This window comes from Borostomias antarcticus (genome assembly GCF_949987555.1).
Source record: "Borostomias antarcticus genome assembly, chromosome: 18".
NCBI lineage: Eukaryota > Metazoa > Chordata > Actinopteri > Stomiiformes > Stomiidae > Borostomias > Borostomias antarcticus.
The window spans coordinates 4,172,489-4,193,559 of NC_140251.1; the positions used below are offsets into that span (position 1 = coordinate 4,172,489).

At 46.9% G+C, this 21,071-nt stretch overlaps 1 protein-coding gene across 1 annotated transcript in view; it reads left to right on the top strand.

The window, feature by feature from the left end:
• Window positions 1-6,794: 6,794 nt before the first annotated feature.
• LOC311320592 (UPF0606 protein KIAA1549) overlaps window positions 6,795-21,071 on the top strand; it is a gene marked incomplete at both ends in the record, with an annotated part of 36,103 nt that continues 21,826 nt past the window's right edge. Inside the window, one exon of the mRNA XM_084452379.1 lies at window positions 6,795-6,921. Within this exon, the coding sequence (XP_084308505.1) occupies window positions 6,795-6,921 (127 nt within the window). The remainder of the gene's footprint in view (window positions 6,922-21,071) is intronic.

The following is a 21,071-nucleotide window of genomic DNA, read 5'->3' on the forward strand; positions in this document are numbered from 1 at the left end:
AGGAAGGAAGGAAGGAAGGAAGGAAGGAAGGCACGAACGAACGAACGAACGAACGAACGAACGAACGAACTATTCATTCCTTCATTTATTCATTAAATAAAAGATCAATTTTGTGATTCATGCATCGATTCTGAATCATTTGATTTGTTTCTAGTGGTGTAGTGGAGGGTCTACGGAGGTATAAGGAGTAACCACTTCTTTTTCATGGACCCACAGTACCTGTGTGTGTGCATTACTGTCCAGGGTTGTGTGATGCGTAGTGCAGTAGATCTGTGGTAGTAGTGCTTGTAGTTAGTGCATGCTGCATGCCGTTTCTGCTTGCTACTCTGCTTTCAGCTACTGCCGCTGGCTAGCCCTCCTGAGGGTGAAAAGAGGAGCCGAGTGCGTAAGCCTCCTTCTGCCAGTGAAAAGCCACTCCACCGCCAAGACCCAAGTGCCTCCACGCGGCTACACATGGTAACTGGGTACCTCGCGGTCCCAGGCTAAACTCTAAGAGATCTCGGAGCAACAGTGGGCCCCAGAGGCAAGGCGCGCAGACCCACCTGTGTGTGGACACGCCCTGGCTCCTGCCAACCACTGTCCCAGCTATGGGCAAATAGCATGGGCAGATGGGGCTCATAGCCATTGTAGGCAACCCATCCAGGAGAAGGTCGACCTTCAGTGATCACTCTGAACAAAAACCACAGGTGCAGCTTGCGCCTGGCTCCGCACCGTATACCAACTGGAGGTGTGGAGCAAGGGTGAATGAGGGCTTTAAGCCCAAAACGGCCAGAGTAGGGCTGTGAGGAGTTACGCCCCATAGTCTTAGTCTAACTAGCATTATAAAGCCTGACAATGGAGACACCGATCATCAAGAACCCTATACTTCCAGCGGCGGGAGTCCACAGGAACCAAGCAGCCGACGGTGGTGCTGGTCCTCCCTCGGGGGGACACTATGACGACTGGAACCCAAAGTTTAACCTCTCCATTGGAGAGGAAGGGTTCAGTCTGACCACAGCCCACTGTCCAATGCACTCTTGCGCTGTAGGACACAGTAAGGGAGGAGACACGGCTAGAGGAACTAGCGCCCTGTGTTGGTGAAAGGGGAGTGGAGAGTGGGGGAATGTTCATTCATCACCTCATCTGCATGGTGGAATGATGCCCAGGCCGCCACAGGTGGCGTGGGGCTAATGGTGAGCTACCGGTATGGTACATCAGCTGGACTACATACTGGTAAGAAGGAAATAGAGGACGTCTATCCTCAACGCAGAGTGGTACAGTACGTTCGACTCTGTAGGCTCCGACCACCGTGTGGTCTCTGTGAGGCTGCGTCTGAGCCTGAGGTCCCCAAGAACATCCCGAGGCCTTGGCCCGACTGGGAGGCCTTCGCAAGAAGCCCCGACCTCCAGGCCAGCTACACGGCGGAGGTGAGAAGCCGCTTACAACTGCAGGCCGAAGAGAAAAAGCCTCAGACAAGATACGGGCAGTTTCTCGCTGCTAACGATAAGGCAGCAAGGAGGTGGGTGCCAACAAAGGGAAGACTCAGAGCTTCCCCCAGATCCAAGCACCCGGAGGTCATGAAGGCGTGGGCACGGATGGAAGAGGCGCGTAGAAGCTTCGAGGAAGAGTGGACCACAGAGAGTCGGGAGGTGTTGAACGAGGCCAAACAGCAGCTGTTCAACACCTACGACAGGATCAAAGGGGAGGAGCTGATGGAGAAGGTGAGGAATGTGGAGGCGGTGCATGGCGAACGACAGTACAAGGAGTCATGGAAGGTCATAAACGAGATGAGTGGACGCAAGAGGTCGAGGGAGGGACAACTATTTATTTTATTATTTTTTATTAGACCTTTATTTAACCAGGTAAGCTTATTGAGATAAAGAATCTCTTTTTCAAAAGCGACCTGGCCAAGAGGCAGCAAATTACAATACAAAAGGTTACAATACAATTAGCATACATACAATAAATAAAATAAGCTCAAGTTAGAAGTATAACAACTGATTTAAAAGCAGTGACAAACCCCAATGCCTTCAAGTTCCTTATCCTTGAGAATGTCAACAAAGCTGTCAAACAGGATCAGTTCAGGCAATTTTAAGTCAGCTTGCAAGGAATTCCATGCAGAGGGAGCAGCATAGCGAAATGCCTTTTTCCCCAGTTCTGTGAACACTCGAGGGACAGTCAGTGTAAAGAAGTCAGATGATCGTAAGATGTAGTGTCCTTGATTCCTAATTAGGTAGTTTCCTAGATAGGATGGGACAACACTAAGGAGAGCTTTATAAATAAAAGTCAACCAATGAGTGTATCTCCTATCAATCAAAGATGACCATTATGCTTTTTTATATAAGTGCAATGATGGGTCAGATTTTTACAACCAGTGACAAACCACAAAGCACAGTGAAACACAGTTTCCAGAGAACGTAAACAGGTGGCTGGAGCGTGCATGTACAGTATGTCCCCATAATCAAGCAGTGGCAGAAAAGTTGTTGACACAATATTTCCTAGCTCTACGGGAGAAACAAGATCTGTTCCTAAAATAAAAGCCCAATTTTACCTTGAGTTTAGAGACTAGACTTGAAATATGGGACTTGAACGTGAGGTGTTGATCGACATGGAAGCCCAAATACTTATAAGACGAAACCAGCTCAATGGCTGTTCCTTGGCAACTTAAAACAGGGAGATTTTCTGACGACACAGTAGCCCTAGATAACATCATGAACTTCGTCTTATCTATGTTCAAAACCAGCTTCAACCTTTGCAGACAAGACTGAACTACATCAAAGGCAGACTGTAAAAGAGCAAAAGCTTGCACAGCACATGGTGCAAAACAATAAATGATCGTGAACTAGCAGGCTGCAGCCCAGAGGAGAGAGTGGCCTCCTGGTTCACTCACTTCCAGGATCTCCTAGGCACACACCCGACAGTGGAAGGAGCTGAGGAAGAAATACCTGCAGTCCTCACAAATCTTGTGATTGACGATGGCCCCTTTACAGCTATGGAGTTTGCCACAGCGAAGTCTGCTCTGAAGCAAGGGAAAAGCGCTGGGCCGGATGGCATCCCCCCAGAGGACCATAAGAACTGTGATCTCGACAACATCATATTGGAGATCTGCAACCAAGCTCTGATAGAAAACATCAAGCCTGATATATGGTCCCTCTCCAACATCATCCCGGTGCCGAATTCTGGAGATCTGTCTAAGCCAGACAACTATCGTGGCATTAGCCTGACATGTGTCATACAGAAAATGTACATCCACATGATACTAAACCGGATTCGAGATGTCATTGACCCTCACCTGAGGGACAACCAAAATGGCTTCAGAAAAGGAAGGACCACCGTAGCCCACCTTAAGGAGGATCATCGAGGAGGTGAAAAAAAACAACCTAACAGCAGTCCTGTGTTTTATTGATTTCAAAAAAGCATTTGACTCAATACACAGAGGCGTGATGGTGAAAATCCTTAAGGCCTACGGGGTCCCTCCTAACCTACTCCGGGCCATAGAGGCCTCATGTTGAGGCTCTCCTGTTTGAAGTGGCAGTGCGAACACAGGGGACCAAGACAGTCACTGACGTTCCTGCCTACTCAATGATGCCCACTAGTGTGGACAGGGTCCAACCGGAGGTGGGCTACAAGATCGACTACACCTCTGATGTAGCTAAGAAGAAGGCGCTTGACCAGTGCATCAGTGGAGAGAGAGCTATGCCTGGTATACGGACTTGCGTTGCCCACACGTGTGAGTGTGATGAGCCCACACTTTCTGACCTGGCACTGTTGCTTGAGATTTTGAAGGCTGAAAAAGCTGTATGTCTTTCCACAATGGAGGGCTACTACAAAGATTATATAGACCATGTGGAGCCACGTGTAATGCCAAAGTCCCTCCAGAACCTTCCGTGACCCAGGAAAGGATGGATGAACTGTCAGTCCTGCAGCAGAACTGGGAGGCGCTCACACACGTGGTGGTGGTAACAGAGAGACAGGCGGGCCAGGGTGGAAACTCAGACTAGACGGCAACATCGATCCCCCGCATGGCAAACACGAGTACTACAGCCAAGTGCACACACACATCTTTGTGACTGGGTCAGGGTTTTGTGACTCTGTAGTGTCACTGTGTTGTGTTTGTCTTGTGGTTCGGATGATGCCAGATGTGGACTTCTAGACAACACTTCTGACCAAGGCACAGTTTTTCAGAGGTTTTCCTCAACGTTTCTCTACCCGAGCTAGTGGCTTGTTACTACACCCGAGCACCCGCCACATGCTAAGCCTTTAACTGAGGTACAGCCATCACACACAAGAAGGCCAAGAAAACAGGCACAAGAAAACATAAAACTAACGTAAACTGTAGTGCCCTGACCACATGGCGGCTTGTGACAATGAAAACTGTTGTCCAGTGGTTCCACCTCGGGTGTGTGGGACTCAATCAGGCACGTTCAGCAAGTGATTTGTGGTTCTGCGCCACATGCGCACGGGCGGACTGAAACAGTGGCGCACCCTTCCACAGAAAGGCCGCCTAAGTCAGAATCTGGTTGAGTAATGAGTCCAACTATATTTTGCCTTTATTTTAATTGTCATGTTGCACACAGGTCCATTTGTATATACCAGACTGCTTTTCATTAAACTTGTTGGAGGGGTGTAGCATGGGCCAATTTAGGATTCAATTTTGGCATGCATAGAGCCGCAAAATTAATTCAGGGGCGGAGGTCTGTGTTCTCTGAGCACCATTTCTAGTCTTCATACATTCGGACTAGGCACCAAGCAGATTGTGACTTATAATTCCTGACCTTGAGGGTCTTTATTGGCCTCTCGTGATCACACAATCTGCACAATGCTGGCAGTTGGGATCAAACCGGGGGACCTTGCGATCCCCAGCCAGCCGCTCTACCTTTATTAATCATAAGCCTACAATTTTGTGTTTTTATTCAGTATATTAGTATATATTGTGCATATTAGAGTGACCTCAAATAAGACAATCTCCCCTCACTGTATAATTACATACATTTATTTTTACAATTTGATTAAATTATATTGAATTGATCCGTTCTTTTATACAGTTACCTTTTTATTGCACTAGATGGCAGTATTAACCAATATTTCATACAACTTGTGCCACACTATCCAAGTTAACTGGCAGTGCTTTATCGTTCCCCTACGGTTGTAAAAGTGTGAGAGGACGAGAGCAGTGTGGTACAGTGATTTTGCGCTATTGGTATATTTTTGTAATATTTATCACAAATTTGGACTAATAACGTATTATCTTGCAATAATGTTGGATGTAATTGGGTAACTGCGGTTATCTATATAGCCCACTGTTCAGAAATAAAAACAATATTATTCTTCTAATGTCTATATGTCATTGGGAATCTAATGAATTAGGCTATTCTTTTATCCAGTGCATCCTATGCAGATTGAACAAAAAACACTAGAGTGCACTACACGAGCCGACGTTGCCTTGGAAGCGCAGACGCCGATTGATGGAAGACAACCGAAATTGTTTGATGGACAGGACCTGCAACCAATCACCGTGCGACCTGGGAAAACCCCCTCTAATCAGTCAGTTAATGGGAGGGGCTTTTGCAAACCTAAAGGCTGATGGTCACAGACACAGAATAAACGAAAGATGCCTAAAGATAACAGACAGAGGGAAGCTAGATGTTACTGAGATGGTGTGACATTGTTTACAACTATTCTTTGGGATATTTTGTCTCTTAAGGTTCATTCCATTCAAGAACATGAAAGTATTCAGAATGAAAGATACAAAGAACGTGTGGCTCTCTGTTCTGGTAAGTCCCTGGATCTCCTAGCTCTCTCTCTGATTGGGACGTTGGGATAACGGGGCACCGAATTTCCTGCCGTTAACGTTATCTCATTGAACTCAAGAGCAATAGGAATCTGATTGCTTGCTATTTTCATGTAAACTGGGCATTGCAATTATATGCATTAGTACAGTTGTGATAGTTTTATAACAAATTCCAACCATTCTTTCTGGCTAGATGTTGTCATAAGCCACGTTATGGATGTAGGTGCTGTACGGGTCGGGCTAGGACGAGGAGAGCCTCTGCAACCTCATGACGAGACAGCAAAGCTAGCTAGCTAGCAGTTGGCTAGACACCAGAATGATATCCAGCTACTGTACTAACGTGTGTTAACTAGTAGTAGGAAGACGAGCTATGTGTTTTCAACATTCGCGTAGACCAAGACAAATATCCACAAACTCGGGGGGTTAATTAATTAATTACGTGTTCATAAAATACTTTTTCTCTTCATGTGTGGCTGAATGGTTGCCTATCCTCACGTAACGTTAAACTAGTTCCAGACTTGCATCACCTTTGCCCACAGTTCCCTGGGTAACTGACCTTGTCAGATAGACTAACGAGGATGGAAGCACACGGCTTCCCCTTACTGCTGATGCAGCAAGTCCAAGAGAAGAACAAAGGAGCTAGCGAAACTTTCCCCTTTTTTCCTGTGAGCATTGACCTACACAGCTAGCTCGGTCCTAAATAGTGTGGTCATCGGGGTGGGCAGATAGCTTTTTTCTTGATGGTTGTGTGTGTGTGTGTGTGTGTGTGTGTGTGTGTGTGTGTGTGTGTGTGTAAGGCACAAGCTAAATCAGAGAGATCACGTGTGAGTGTGGATTGATCATTTCTGATGCCATTGTTTTTTTTGCTACCCACAGCTGGAGCAGTCCTGTTGAGGTTGAGAGCACAGAAGAAACTCACATTATGAACTGAGGGGACACCGACAGCACTCGCATTCTCAAGATTATATTTTGCCTGTGCGAACACTCTCTTCCTTTGTGGATACAATGCCCTGACCCCCATGACATGGAGGATTTAATGTTGTCTAAGGTCTGGGTGGTGGTTCCGCTGACCTGGAGGAACTGTCGTTCTGTGGTCCTGGTGCTGGCCGTGCTGGTTGCTATGATCACTGCAGACACACCTGTCGCAACAGGTAAGTGGACACCTCGCTTTTCTCTCACAAAACATGATCCTCCACTTTGGACCCTGCTGATGTCACCACCACAGATGGATAATGATTCTGTTGGTCTGGGTCATATCACAAGTTTGTCAGGTCAATCCAAATTAACCAACCTGTAACTACTAACTACCCTCAATTTACTAACCTACTGCTATCTACTGTGGGCTAAGGAATGAGGAACTTAAAGGTAATTTGTTTCCTCAGGTAATTCAGAAACATAAAAAGGTAACAGGTAGGAAATCAACAGGCATGGAATGCTGTGGAATTAATTGTAAAAATAATACATTGTATGCAGTGCACTTTGTGTGAGTACACTGTAACTACACTGTAATCAATGCTGTTAAGTTATTGGAAACTATCTGATCTGAACCTGACTTGCATTCTTAAAGGATATGTACACTGAATTTCACGTTTAGCCCTATTCCTGGGTTCCCTGCCATGTATCTGATTAGTACAGGTTAAAATATTTCTGTTTTGTGCAGTACAGAGTTCTGTGTCAATAACGTCGGCGCGCGCACCCTGGCTCGTTGCTAGCTATGGGCACACTCGAAAAACTCTAAAAAGTATGATATACGTGGATTTCAAGTTCAGAAATTACATGGTTTATGCTTACCAAACTCTGAAGTCGTCCTGTAAACACCATAGGTCATTTCGCCTCTGCATTTCAAACAACAGCTAACTTGTAAACAGTACTACTTTCACCAAACATACAACAGCCATCCCTTCACGCTGTAAACCTGCGCGAAATTTGGATTCGGATGAATTTCGCGGAGGTTTACAGCGTGAAGAGATGGTTGTTCGGTGAAAGTAGTACTGTTTACAAGTTAGCTGTTGTTTCGAAAAACGAGCCAGGGTGCGCGCGCCGACATTATTGACACAGAACTCTGTACTGCACAAAACAGAAATATTTTAACCTGTACTAGTCAGATACATGCCAGGGAAGCCAGGAATAGGGCTAAACATGAAATTCAGTGTCCTTATCCTTTAAATGTCTGTTACACAAGCTATTCAGAGATAGAGCACAGTCCCATTGTTAAGGCACCTTTGTCATCATTATGCAACAAAGATACAGGAGCGATGAGCTTACCAGCAAAATATCCTTATCTCTCTCTGTCTCTCGTTCATGGAGGATGGTTATTTTGGTTGAACATAAACAACATTGCAATAGTTTAAGACTAAAACAATTTGTGTTAATCACCAAGCAATTAACATCCAGTTCTTATAAAATGAGAAGATAAGTGTGAGCCAGTGATTGTCTTCACACCTATTGTATTGTGAAAGAATGAATTTATTTAACATGTGTTAAAATACAGGTGCATCTCAAAAAATTGAATATTGTGGAAAAGTTCATTATTTTCCGTAATTTGATTTAAAAAGTGATTCACATATCATATATTATAGATTCATTACACATGAAGTGAAATATTTCAAGGCTGACATTGATGCAGTCATTTGTGCAAAAGGAGTCCCGACCAAGTATTGAGTGTATAAATGAACATACTGAACAAACTGTACAATCATAAAGATTAAAACAAAAAAGGCTTGAAATATTTCACTTTGTGTAATGGATCTAGAATACATGAAAGTTTCACTTTCTGAATTAAATTACGGAAAATACTGAACTTTTTCACAATATTCAAGTTTTTGGGGATGCCTATTTGGCCACAACCATCACTTATCACATTGTTGAGGAATTAACACAATACAGTCCAAGACTTATGGTATTTCCACTCATCTGCCTTTGTTTAATTAATGAATTATCACTTAGTTGTAGGTTAGTCCTACAGGCTAACCAAAAATAAATACAAATACATTTCTCAATCAGTTCTGAAGCTTCTTTGGGGATGCTGCCCCATGCATGGCACACTTGATACGTTTTGTATTCTGGTCAGACTCACTGAAATTAACTGTTTTCTGTTTTGCCCCAATTCTGCAAAGGCCTAGGCTACACTCAGTATGAATCACAGAGCCCCAAGCAGTACAACCAGTAGAATACTAGACCAGAGAGTGTAGACTCAGACTAGAGGTTCAGAGTCAACTCAGACTAGAGATTCAGACTAGACACAGACTAGAGATTCAGACTAGACACAGACTAGAGATTCAGAGTCAACTCAGACTAGAGATTCAGAGTGGACTCGGACTAGAGATTCAGAGTAGACTCGGACTAGAGATTCAGACTAGACACAGACTAGAGATTCAGACTAGACACAGACTAGAGATTCAGAGTAGACTCAGAGTAGATATTCAGAGTAGACTCAGACTTGAAACTCAGACAAAAGTTTCAGAGTAGACTCAGATTAGAGATTCAGACTAGACTAAGATTAGAGTGATTCAAAGAAGACTCAGACTAGAGATTCAGAGTAGACTCAGACTAGAGAGATTTAGAGTAGACTCAGACTAGAGAGATTTAGAGTAGACTCAGACTAGAGATTCAGAGTAGACTCAGACTAGAGATTCAGAGTAGTCTCAGACTAGAGAGATTCAGAGTAGACTCAGATTAGAGTGATTCAAAGTAGACTCAGACTAGAGATTCAGAGTAGACTAAGATTCAAGATTCCTTTAATTGTCATGTGTAATGTACCGTGTACAGGCACAGTGAAATGTTGCTGCCGGCTACAAGATTATGCTTGATACAGATTACCTCTGATACTTAATTTACAAGTTACGAAAATTACAAAGTTTACAAATTAACACAAATTACACAGTAAGTACCCTTAATATACAGTATGTTTATTAATGAGTGGCAATGCATTTTAAACTTAGCGTTGGTGGCCATGCTCAGATGGACAGTCCCTAATGTAAGCATCAGATATGCATGACAGCATAACCTATAACAAAACATTCAGAATCAAACGCCCTGCCCCTCCCGCACAGGAAGCAGTGCAGTACAGAGCCGAGAACCTCGTGGAGGGTGTAGTGGTGGTGCGCAATTATTCACAAACATTTGGAAACAGCCCCGATCCTTGCCTGGGTGTGAGCAGCATAAGGAAGGACACTTGACTGGACACTGCAGGGTCCGTTTCTCTCTGGACCTCCCAGTAAAGAGGTGATACCCAGGCCAGGGCTGGCTGTCTTGTAGTGTTTGAGTGTTTAACGTTAGTGGAGTGTTGACTTGAACCAATATCCTGTCATAAAAGATAGGCCTAGATAAAGGACCAGACCATCCGGTTAAGAACTGTTTATATGGTTCAGTCTTTATTCTGTGGATCATATCCTGATCTAACCCCACCCCTCCCCCTCCAAACTTGTGGCATGAGTGTTTGAAAGACCAGTCAAACACTAATGAAACTAACTCCCCGATAATAGGATTAAATACCATGGCCTAGGGGATACCTGGGCTCAGGAAATCAGGAGGTAATCTCTTTTTCCCCCCAATCGGTTTTAATCACACCTCCATTCACTACTCGCATCCCTCGCAGCCATGCTAATGAATGGCACGGTTGTTCTAAACGCTAGGTCTGTTGCGCCTGTAGTGTTGATTGTCACTGCCAGTGAGTAGTGCGCTCTCCCTCTGCAGAGGCGTGGGACCGTGAGAGGGGAGTGGGCTGTGCTGTGCTGGGGACTAACTTGGGAGTCTGCGAGTGTCTCCTTGGGCACGTAGGACTTGGCTGTACTAGGCTAAGAATCGTTGTTTTGAGGCCTTGGCGTTTTGGATTGCTCGTGTGCGCCTCTTGAGAGGCTGACAGTGAGGTCATGGAAAGGTCACGGATGACAAAAGCTAGGCCAGCTCATCCTCCCCTGGAGAGATGACCGCCATCCACAGCCGGGCGCCGCCGTGCCCTGCTCTGGTCAGCATTTCATCCGACATGCGATTTTCTAGCAGCTCAATGTGATTACGGGAAGATTGTCCCTTTGTTACTCATTTGACAATAGATAGGGCTAACAAACGCCTCACTTGGATTGCTTTGTAGTTATAAAATTGCCTCTTGCTGTCAAACGATGTAGACTGTGTGTGTGTGTGTGTGTGTGTGTGTGTGTGTGTGTGTGTGTGTGTGTGTGTGTGTGTGTGCGTGCGTGTGAAGGGATTGGCAATATCGCTGGTGGGGTTGTTCAGAGACGAGCCGTTTCATCTCCCCTCCACTCCTGCTTGAAATAAATAAACAAATAAAGCTTTGATTGATTGATTGATTGATTGAAGCCAGTAGGAGTGGGATAGACTGTTTTATAATCAAGGTCCCATAGAGAAGATGTGTGTGTATCCCTCTCACCCATTTCACCATGTCAAGAGCAGCACTACATCACCAACACTGGTTTGGACTCATTTCTGAGGGAGAACGTCTGCACTGGCCTCTCCTCTCCTCTCCTCTCCTCTCCTCTCCTCTCCTCTCCTCTCCTCTCCTCTCCTCTCCTCTCCTCTCCTCTCCTCTCCTCTCCTCTCCTCTCCTCTCCTCTCCTCTCCTCTCCTCTCCTCTCCTCTCCTCTCCCCACCTCCTTTTATCTCGTCTTCTGCTCTCCTCCTTTCCTCTCCCTAACTCAAAACAAACTAATGAGCCAGTGAAGACTAGGTCCTCTGGGACTAGACAAGCTTCATGTCTTTAGTATCACACTGCTGGTTTCCACTTGAGTGGCTTATACTGGGCTGAAAGTGACCTAACTTGGCTATACGGCCACCTTGGGTAGCTTAGCCTAGCCGCCGCAACAGCGACAAGCTAAATCGGTTCCTGGAGTGAGTCGAGGAGAAGCAGGGTAGGGTTGTGAGCGCTGATTGGGGGACGACGTCAAATCCAGGGGGTTCTCTCTCCCGGCCGACTGAAACATTCAGCAGCGGCGGCGCTTTGAATTAGCCTACGCCTTAATGAAGTGGCGATGGACGCACGCCACCCTGACTCCTCACTAGGGCTGGGTTTAAAAAATCGATTCATCGATTCTGAATCAAATGATTCAGAATCGATTCATGAATCCCAAAATCGATCTTTTATTTAATGAATGAATGAATGAATAAATGAAGGTATGAATAGTTCATTAATTAATTCAATGATTCATTCATTCATTAATTTTTGGAAATCAATATCGATACCCAGCCCTAGTATTGATGTGTTGCATAACTTGGCAGTCATGTAATTAAGGTTACAGCTAAAAACAACAGGTTTTAGTAACACTAACCGAATCGATATCGAATCGAATCGAATTGAATCGTGATAATCGATTCGGAACCTTGTGAATCGGAATCGAATCGATTCTTGAAACTCGACTCGATACCCAGCCCTACTCCTCACTGCACCGGTCACCCCAGGTCACTTTCTTCTTTTACCTCAGTAGAAACTTTATTTTGAGGGACCCTGGCTGCATATATATGGTCTACTAGATGGTCAATAAACTAGCCACTTAGCCTAGCTAGTTGTTGCATAGAGTTGCAGCTGCTGGTTAATTGCTATCATGAGCGTCTCTTGGCCCGCCCTCACAGTCGATGCTGCTCTGTGAGTCTGTGACCCTGCTTGGCTGGCCAGCTAGTCACCAGTGTGATCGGTTGCCATGTGAAATGGGATCTGCAGGCCAGGGACGACAAGGAACTCATTCATTATGTATCAAAGCGGGCAGCCATCACAGGATCAATGAACAGAACCCATCAGAATTCAAACAGGGTGGTGATGCTGTTGCCAGGACTAGAACTCTACCAAACACACACACACACACACCACACACACACACACACACACACACACACACACACACACACACACACACACACACACACACACACACACACACACACACACACACACACCACACACAAAGCCTGAATATGAGGCTGAAATGCACTCCCTAGCAAAGCAAGGAGAGGACAGGGAAGGCTAACTAGGCCCAGTGTCAAGGCCAGGTCAACACCAGCAGGCTATAAAGTAGACAGTCAAAATCTGTTTACTTTCAGAAAGTAGCCTGTGTGTGAAATGTTTTTTTTCTTCTCCCAGACGGGAGTGAGTCAGTGTACTGTATTTTAGATGTAGGTGGGGAACACAGCCGTCCCCAAAGCAGAGCAGTTGTTTTCAGTAGGTCTAAAGCACAGCCCCCTCAGGCTAGCTAAGAACACTTAGCAGCATTTCCAGCCCGCTCTCCTCCTCCACACAGTCAGACGTACCTGTGCCGAGAGCCCGCCTGGCTGGTGAAGGTGCCACAGCGTGGAGGTTATGTCCAACCTCACATCTGCTAGTGATTTTCTGCCCCCCCCCCCCTCCTCCCACCCCCATTTTTAACAAGGCAATTTTCCACCGCTGTTTCTCAGTCCCACAAATACCCACTCCTAGCCTAAATATTGTTGTTGTAGCTCAGATGATTGACAGGGATTCTGGGCAATCAGGAACTCAGACGGCTCATGTGTGGGTGGTCCTGTACCCGGACCAGGGGGGCGGGTGTAATGCGAGTTTAAACATGTCATACAGTCTTACAAATGGAGCAGTATTTGCAGGTGGTCCCTGTGTTCTCTCACCCTAGCTTGCTTATCCCCGGGGGTAGGATCTTATCCATGGGGTCAGTAGTGATAGAGAGGTTGGTCGAGGTGAATGTGGGTGTGTGGTCAGGCTCTGCTCTCTCTCTCCCCACCTGTTCTGTCTGTCCTACTTCTTACTCACACAGTAGGTGAATTTCACTTCACAATTCCAGTTGACTAGTAGCTATCCTAGGTATGAGTGTTTGTGTTTTCTCGCTTATCACAGATCATCGCTACTGCCTCATTGTGGACTACTGCATCATTATTTTGTATTTCACACATTGTTTTCAGCTGTATCGGCCACCTTAGCCTATTTCCACGTCGACTCCTGACTATTATTAGGTTACATAGCGTGCAGGTTGTTATCGGTGACTCAGGGAGCAGGCCACTTCTGTATCCTGTGTCTGAGTATTCCACAGTGAAAGCTCTCGCCAGATAAGACCACTCTCTCCTTGGCTCTAATCGAACCTGGACAACAGAATGAGAAAGGCCTCTGGAGGCCGTCTGATAGCAGAGGGACTGGAAGCCCTGTAGCGTTAGCAAGGTCAAAAAACAAAGGCTGGAACCCAAACCTCGGCCCGTCAACTGAATTCAAAACGACGGACGTGAATTGCGCCGTTCATCATTCTGTTCCTGTTCTTGCACGGCGTCGAGCATTTCTGTTCAGTAACGGTTTCGGCGGGGGCTGTGGAAAAACCTACGAACACAAACGCGAGAGGCAGAGTTCAGCGTTTGGCAGAAGGCAACACTGAGGCCATGTTGCGCTGCCGTACCAATCACGGTACGCGCCAATGACCTGCCGTTGATTATTTATTTACTAGCAGATGGCGCTTTTCGGGGCGGGTCTGTTTTCAGGTTCTGTAGGATAAACCGTGTTGTTTTGGGTCTCAGCGTCCACCTCCACTAAAGCACACAAACCAGCCTAGTGCTGGAGCTCCTTTTCGGGGTCAGACGTACGGGTCGGGCCGGCCTCGCTGATGGAGGATACGTTGGCCTGTGTTTTCCTGGAGGCAGAGCAGAGTCTGGGCTGTCCTGGGCAGAGTGGCGGAGAGTGAAGAGTGACCCAGTCCTCAGGGCGTCTCCGGTTACAGGCCTCTCTGCCTTCCTGTCTTTCGAAGAAAATCTGGGCTGGGAAGAGAAGAGGAGGGGGAAGGGGGGGTGGAAGAGAAGACGGAGAGAGAGAGAGAGAAGGGGAGGATGTGGGAACTTGAATGGTTTCCAGTCAGTGACACGACACTGCGTTAATGGGAAAGTCTGGTTCTTCTCTGGTGATATTTTGCTTGCTCTGACTCTATGCCGTCTCTCTCTCTCTCTCTCTCTTTCTCTCTTTCCCCCTCTCTCCCTTCCCCCATTCCCTCCTCATGGCTCTTATCTTTAAATGGATTCCCTGGTGGTAAGACAGGAGGACTGTATGAATATTAGATAGAGAGCAGACATGAGCTCAGTCAGGCGTCCGCTCCAATTCCACCCAGGGACGGTCCACGAGAGTGCAGCTGGACTCTTTAACTCTGACCGCTAGGAAATGTGGTCTACTGGATCTAAGCTGTCCTGTTCTATTCAATGTGTATATTTATCTCACTGGTTTGTTTGGTAAGTTGTTGACAGCAGTGAGCTAAATGCAGACAAATACTGTCTAGTAAGACTTTGATTCTGCTACTAAACTGAGCAAACGGGAGAATGTAGGCTTGGCTTTCCATATCACTGCAATAGTCTTAACACGCACCTCCTCTCATTGGGTGGGTGTTTGGGGGGGGGGGGGGGGGGGGTAGTTACTAGTTTTGCTTTTAGGGAGGGACCTTGATCTAACAAATGTCAGCTGATATTAAAACAATCAAATCTTTCCCATCTTAAAAGCCTCCCAGTTGGAGCGAACCTCGATTGTTTGATAGCACTCAGGGTAGGGTAGGCAGCCACCGAGGGGAGCCAGTCACGCAAGGGGCTCGACCCAAAACAGAACCATGTGTGGGGCTGTAGTTAGGATTAATACCAAAACCTCCTTTCTTCTCTCCGTCATCCGCCTTTCAAATCACACAACCATTAGATTACTTTGTTGCTATAAGGAGTCTGGCAAACAAAGGAAATGATATCATTTGGGGGGCATGCAATTGGTATCTCAGCTTTCCCAGCAGACAGTGTATGTGTGTATGTGTGTGTGTGTGTGAGTGTGTGTGTGTGTTTGTTTAGTGGGTTTTGTCATCACTGCAGCTCCAGACTCAGACCCAGACTGCTTGTCTTTTGGCCAGGGATACTGTCTCATCCAATACGAGAATAAGGGAAGTTCTGTAAGCAGCACCAGCCTGGCGGTGCTGGAACATTTGGGTTTGTCTAGACGCTTCTGTGATACGAGCTCCACTAGGCTGAAAAGAACACACCGTATTTCTCTGGGTCGCACAAAGACAGGACTGCTGCCGAAATTATCCTCTTTCAGAAAGCTGATCGTCTCTTCAGCCAGACAACACTTCACTGGCAAGGGTGTATAGATCTATTAACCCCCCTTTTCTCTCTCTCTCTCTCTCTCTCTCTCTCTCTCTCTCTCTCTCTCTCTCTCTGATGTGTTGTGTGATTGAATGAGAGGCTGTAGCCCACCTCCCCCTGCAGGCAGACTGGCAGACCAATATTATCAGGTTAGCTCCGTTTCAGCCCTGGCGTCAACAGTCATGGGAGGAACAAATTACATTTTGAGGATTTGTAGTGATTTGATCTCATGGCGTCAGCGTAGTTTCAGCTCCTGAGTCTGAAGAGGTCAGAGGGGGAGATCGACGCACTATGACATATCCAGGGCCTAGGTATAGGGGCTAGTACCTTTTAGGAGCAGATCGAATTGTGTAATGTCAAATGTAATGTGACACTGATTACAGTCTTTTTCCTGCATCGGTCTTATTCAAGCACAAATGCTCTTTATATGGCTGTATCAAACGTGGCAGTTCAGCCCAAAGTCTCCTGGATTCCACTGAAAATAGAATCCCAAAAATCCGTTCTGGGAACGAGGACAGGCTTGTTTTTTTGTTGTTTCCTTCATTAAATCACTGTACTGTCTGCGTGGCTCTTGTTTGTCCACCCCTCTCTCTCTCTCTCTCTCTCTCTCTCTCTCTCTCTCTCTCTTTCTCTCTCTGTCTATCTCTCTATTAGATTGAAAGGGTTTAGTCTAGGACCCATGGAAATTGAAATGTATTCCAGATAGAACCTGCGTCTGTCAATGTCGTACATCTAGGAACAAAAGCTGCTGGATGCAGACTGCTATATTTAGCCCATCACTCTCTTTATCCCTCTCTCTCTCTCTCCCTCTCTCTCTCTCTCTCTCTCTCTCTCTCTCTCTCTCCCTCCCTCTCTCTCTCTCTCTCTCTCCCTCCCTCCCTCTCTCCCTCCCTCCCTCTCTCCCATTGCTCATTGTATTAAGCATTGTGATGGGCACCATGGTCAGTGATAAACCCATCACTATGAAATCCGTTCTTATATGATTGTCACAGCCCAGCTGTGATGCTGACGTAGCCTATTAAAAACCAGAGAAGAAGACACAAATGAATCACCACTGATAAACAGCACCACAGCCCGATAGCCTGCTTGGCTCAGCATCTGAGAACCTGATCTGATGTGCCAGAGAGTGACAGTTTATGAATGGTGGTATTCGAATCTAGGTAAAATGGTGGGACTTTCACAGCTGTGGAGCATCACAGGGTCCATTCTCCATTCCAGAGTCCAGATCACCTCAGAGCTCCAGCCAGAGACATCTGTGGAAATGACCCAACAAAGAAACACCTGTTCCAGTAGTGGACATGGTGGCATACCATCAGTCGCTGTCTTGCTCATCTTCAAAGGGTTAGAAAGTTATCAGAATGAAAGAGAACAGCAGGCCAGCGCAGATCATAGTAGCCACTAGCAAGCTATTCATTATGTATGCAAACACTATATCAATTTCCTGTGCGTGCAGAAATAGAACCTTATTAGATTAGTAGGGAATTTTTCATGTCATGAATAAATGAAATTCCCTCTTCATTAATTTGGCAATGCTGTCAGAGCCCTAATTATACTGTGGCTTATTTCATCATTATTCTGTGATGGGAGATGGGGATACATGTGGGGGCCTCGTCCTCCTACAGAGCCTAGTAATACACAATTACTCATCAGATACAATTTACTGATAGACTGGGTTGTTCATTGTTTGAATAATCATCACAGAATTTCAAGAAATAGCCCTAGCCTACATTTCCATTACAGTGTATAGTGAGTTGTGACATGTCCTCATCTAAGTGTACCTATAGAGACTGACTCAACCGCCTGTGTCATCATGGCAGCGAGGTGTGTCTTAAGTGTGTCCTTCATCCTACCAGCTGATCACATTGACATTTGTGATCTGGTATTTGGACGTGTCCCTCAGCCGGGGTCCCCAGGCACGTTCAGCTGATAGCGGTCCCTACAGTGGCTGCCCAGCAGTGTGTGACGCGCTCATATTTCTGGGGACAGGTGGGCAGCGCTGCGCCGTCCCCTGGGCGCTTTGTCCTGCGGCGACTTCGGTGACTTCTCCCTTCAGGCCTGCCTGCTGTCTGTCTGACGCCAGGTGTCCGTCGTCCCCGAGAGCCGCCGGTCATTATCATGAGAGGAGCTCTGACAGTCATTATGTCCCGAGAGGAGCTCTGACGTTCATTATGTCACGAGATGAGCTCTGATGGTCATTATCCCCCGAGAGGAGCTCTGACGGTCATTATGTCACGAGATGAGTTCTGCAGCAGTAAAACCAGCCCTACGTTAGTTATTGAGATCAGCATTTGAAGGGTCACGACGGCCAGGCCTGGTTTGGAGCCTGTTCATGGCACAGAGCGCGGTTCTGTTTGTGTGTGAATGGACACATAGACAGGAGCAGACACAGACGACCACTCGTGGGTCTGTCCAATGAGGGTCAGTATCTGGACATTGAGAAGGGGCCTTCCCACCACTCTAGCTACCAGTCAACAGTGTGTGTGTGTGTGTGTGTGTGTGTGTGTGTGACCTCCAGCCATTTTCCCATTAGCGAGGTCTCTCTCTGGCTCCCCCCCCCCCCGTCTCTCACATTAAACGGCGATTATCATCATCCACCATGCCAGGTTCTAACATGTCCTCTAAACGCTGACCTGGAAAACGGGTGTGTCCATAATCGCGTTGGTCTCACTCAGCTGCCCCGCGCTGTCAGCCGTCCGACCGCGACTAATAGTCCTAATTGTGACGGTAAATTAATTAATATTGCTCCACACTCACACTGAGCTGTGGAGAGTTGACAGTTTAGTGTCACGGCGTTCTACTGCGAGAGTCCAGTCGGACCCCAGACCGTAATGTTCCACGCTGACCTCTCTCCGGTATTGATGATGAAGTTGTTTTAATCACAAGGTCTCAATGGAAAAGGTCTGTATTAAACTAGGCACTGTTATTTCTAGGCTAGTCACAGTGCTGCTTGCACTGTGTTGCAATGAATGCAGCAGATGTACTGGCTATAGCACAGGAGCCTTTCTGCCCAGCTGTGTCCAGAGAGCCTATAGTCCATAATATAGCTACATTAACCTCCAGAGAGCTCCGTCACACAGCTGGACAGTGGACACCACGGCCCAGATGGACACCACGGCCCAGATGGACACCACGGCCCAGCGGCTGCTGAATCATCTGCTGCAGAATTTAGACTTATACTGGACTGTACAGTATGGTAGTTAGACTTATGCGTAACTGTACAGTATGGTAGTTAGACTTATACTGGACTGTACTGTATGGTAGTTAGACTTATGCGTAACTGTACTGTATGGTAGTTAGACTTATGCGTAACTGTACTGTATGATATTGAGGCTGCTCAGACGACGACGGAGGACTGTAGATCATCAGACATCACAGATCCTTCTCCTTCCTTCCTCCGCCCACTCCTCTCTCCTCCTCTCCTCCATCAAACAGCCGTTCTCTCACTCTCCCTCTCTCTCTCTCCCTTTCCCCTCCCCCCTATCTCTCTCCCTCTCTCTCTCCCTCTCTCTCTCCCTTCCCCCTGCCCCCTATCTCTCTCTCCCTTCCCCCTGCCCCCTATCTCTCTCTCCCTCCCTCTCTCACTCTCTCCCCCCCGCCTCTCTCGCTCTCCCCTCTTTCTCTCTCTCTCTCCCTTCCCCCTCCCCCCTATCTCTCTCCCTCTCTCTCTGCCCCTCTCTCTCTCTCCCTCTCTCTCTTCCTTCCCCCTCCCCCTATCTCTCTCTCTCTCCCTCCCTCCCTCCCCTTCTCCCTCTCTCCCTCCCTCTCTCTCTCCCTCTCCCTTCCCCCTCCCCCTATCTCTCCCTCCCTCCCTCTCCTTCTCCCTCTCTCTCTCTCTCTCTCTCTCTCTCTCTCTCTCTCTCCCTCTCTCCCTCTCTCTCTCTCTCCTGGTCCAGAGGAGGAGGAGAGGCGTGTTGCCTGGCCCCCTGCCCTGCTGTGGGTTCACACACTTGGCAGGCTGTGAGCGTGTGTGGCGGTCGGTGTGTGTAGGCTACAGTCTGGACTGGAGCTCCCAGCAGAGAAACGCCAGTGGGAAGAGGCTAGCTGGCCTGTTCGTCTCTCGGAGGCCCAGGCACCAGAACACGTTGACCTGATTAAGGTGAACTAGGATGTAATTCGGCCCATTTCTCTCTCTGCCGCAACCAGCTGCTCTCTGTTTCTCATTCTGGACTCGCCGAACGTGATGAAGTTCAAGCAAAGATGAGGTTCCAAAAAAAACCTGATGAATTGAATCTCATTTAAAAGTTTCCAGTTTTCCGGTTTGGTCGGTCACATCTGTCTGGTAGTTCCTCCTGTAGCGGGCCTGTGTAGAAGGGTTCGCCTAAAAATATCCTTCATCTGCTGGTGTGGTTATTTTGATGTCCAGTTCTACTATGGCGACATAATATGCTGCTGTCTGTGTAAGTGAATGTGCACTGTTTTTGCTGTCAAATTGAATTGCCTTCGGGACAAATAAAGTTCTATTGAATTGAATTAAATTGAATAATGGAGTACAAAGAGCCGCATCACGACAAGACTCATGGCTGAGTCAGTCCTCCCTGTGAAGAGTGTGTTGGTCTGCTGCTGCTTAGGCCAAGAGCGTCTCCCTAGGATGAATCAAAGACAAGCAGACAGCCAAGCTTAGCCTGGAGAACAGCGCCCAGCTAAGCATATGGCGTCCACACATATCTTATGAAGTCATGAATAGAATTCATCTAGTTTAGCCTGGACTCCTCTCAGCGAGAGAGATTATGTGTTATGGGATTGATGACTATTAAACATCCGCAGATTCCACTGCCGCTACTGAACTGTTCCCCTGCCAACCCTGTCAAAGTTCAGTAAGCCCCCCCCACCGTTAGGAGCCACCTCAACACTGCTCTCTGGCCCCTCTGCTCTCTCCTCTGACGGGGGTGAGCTGCAACCAGCCCCCCAGTCCTCATCCAACTTGACCGCTAGGCTTCTGTTTAGACTTTTCATGTTGCTAATGGAAAATTTATGGAACATGTTTTTGGAATATAAACTAGGCGAACTGATACTGCTCTTTGGAACTGAGCCCGCTAAAGGCCCTCTGTGAATTATTTAAGTAACGTGGCTCCAGAGGCTTCTCAGAAGTTGTACACACCCATCCACCCACACACACACATCAGATTTTGACTTGGGTAATCACCGAAGTTCCCAATTAAATCATGCATGATGCTTAGGTTATGCAAGAGCAAGTTACTGAGAAAATCCTGTTGGCACTGCAGTC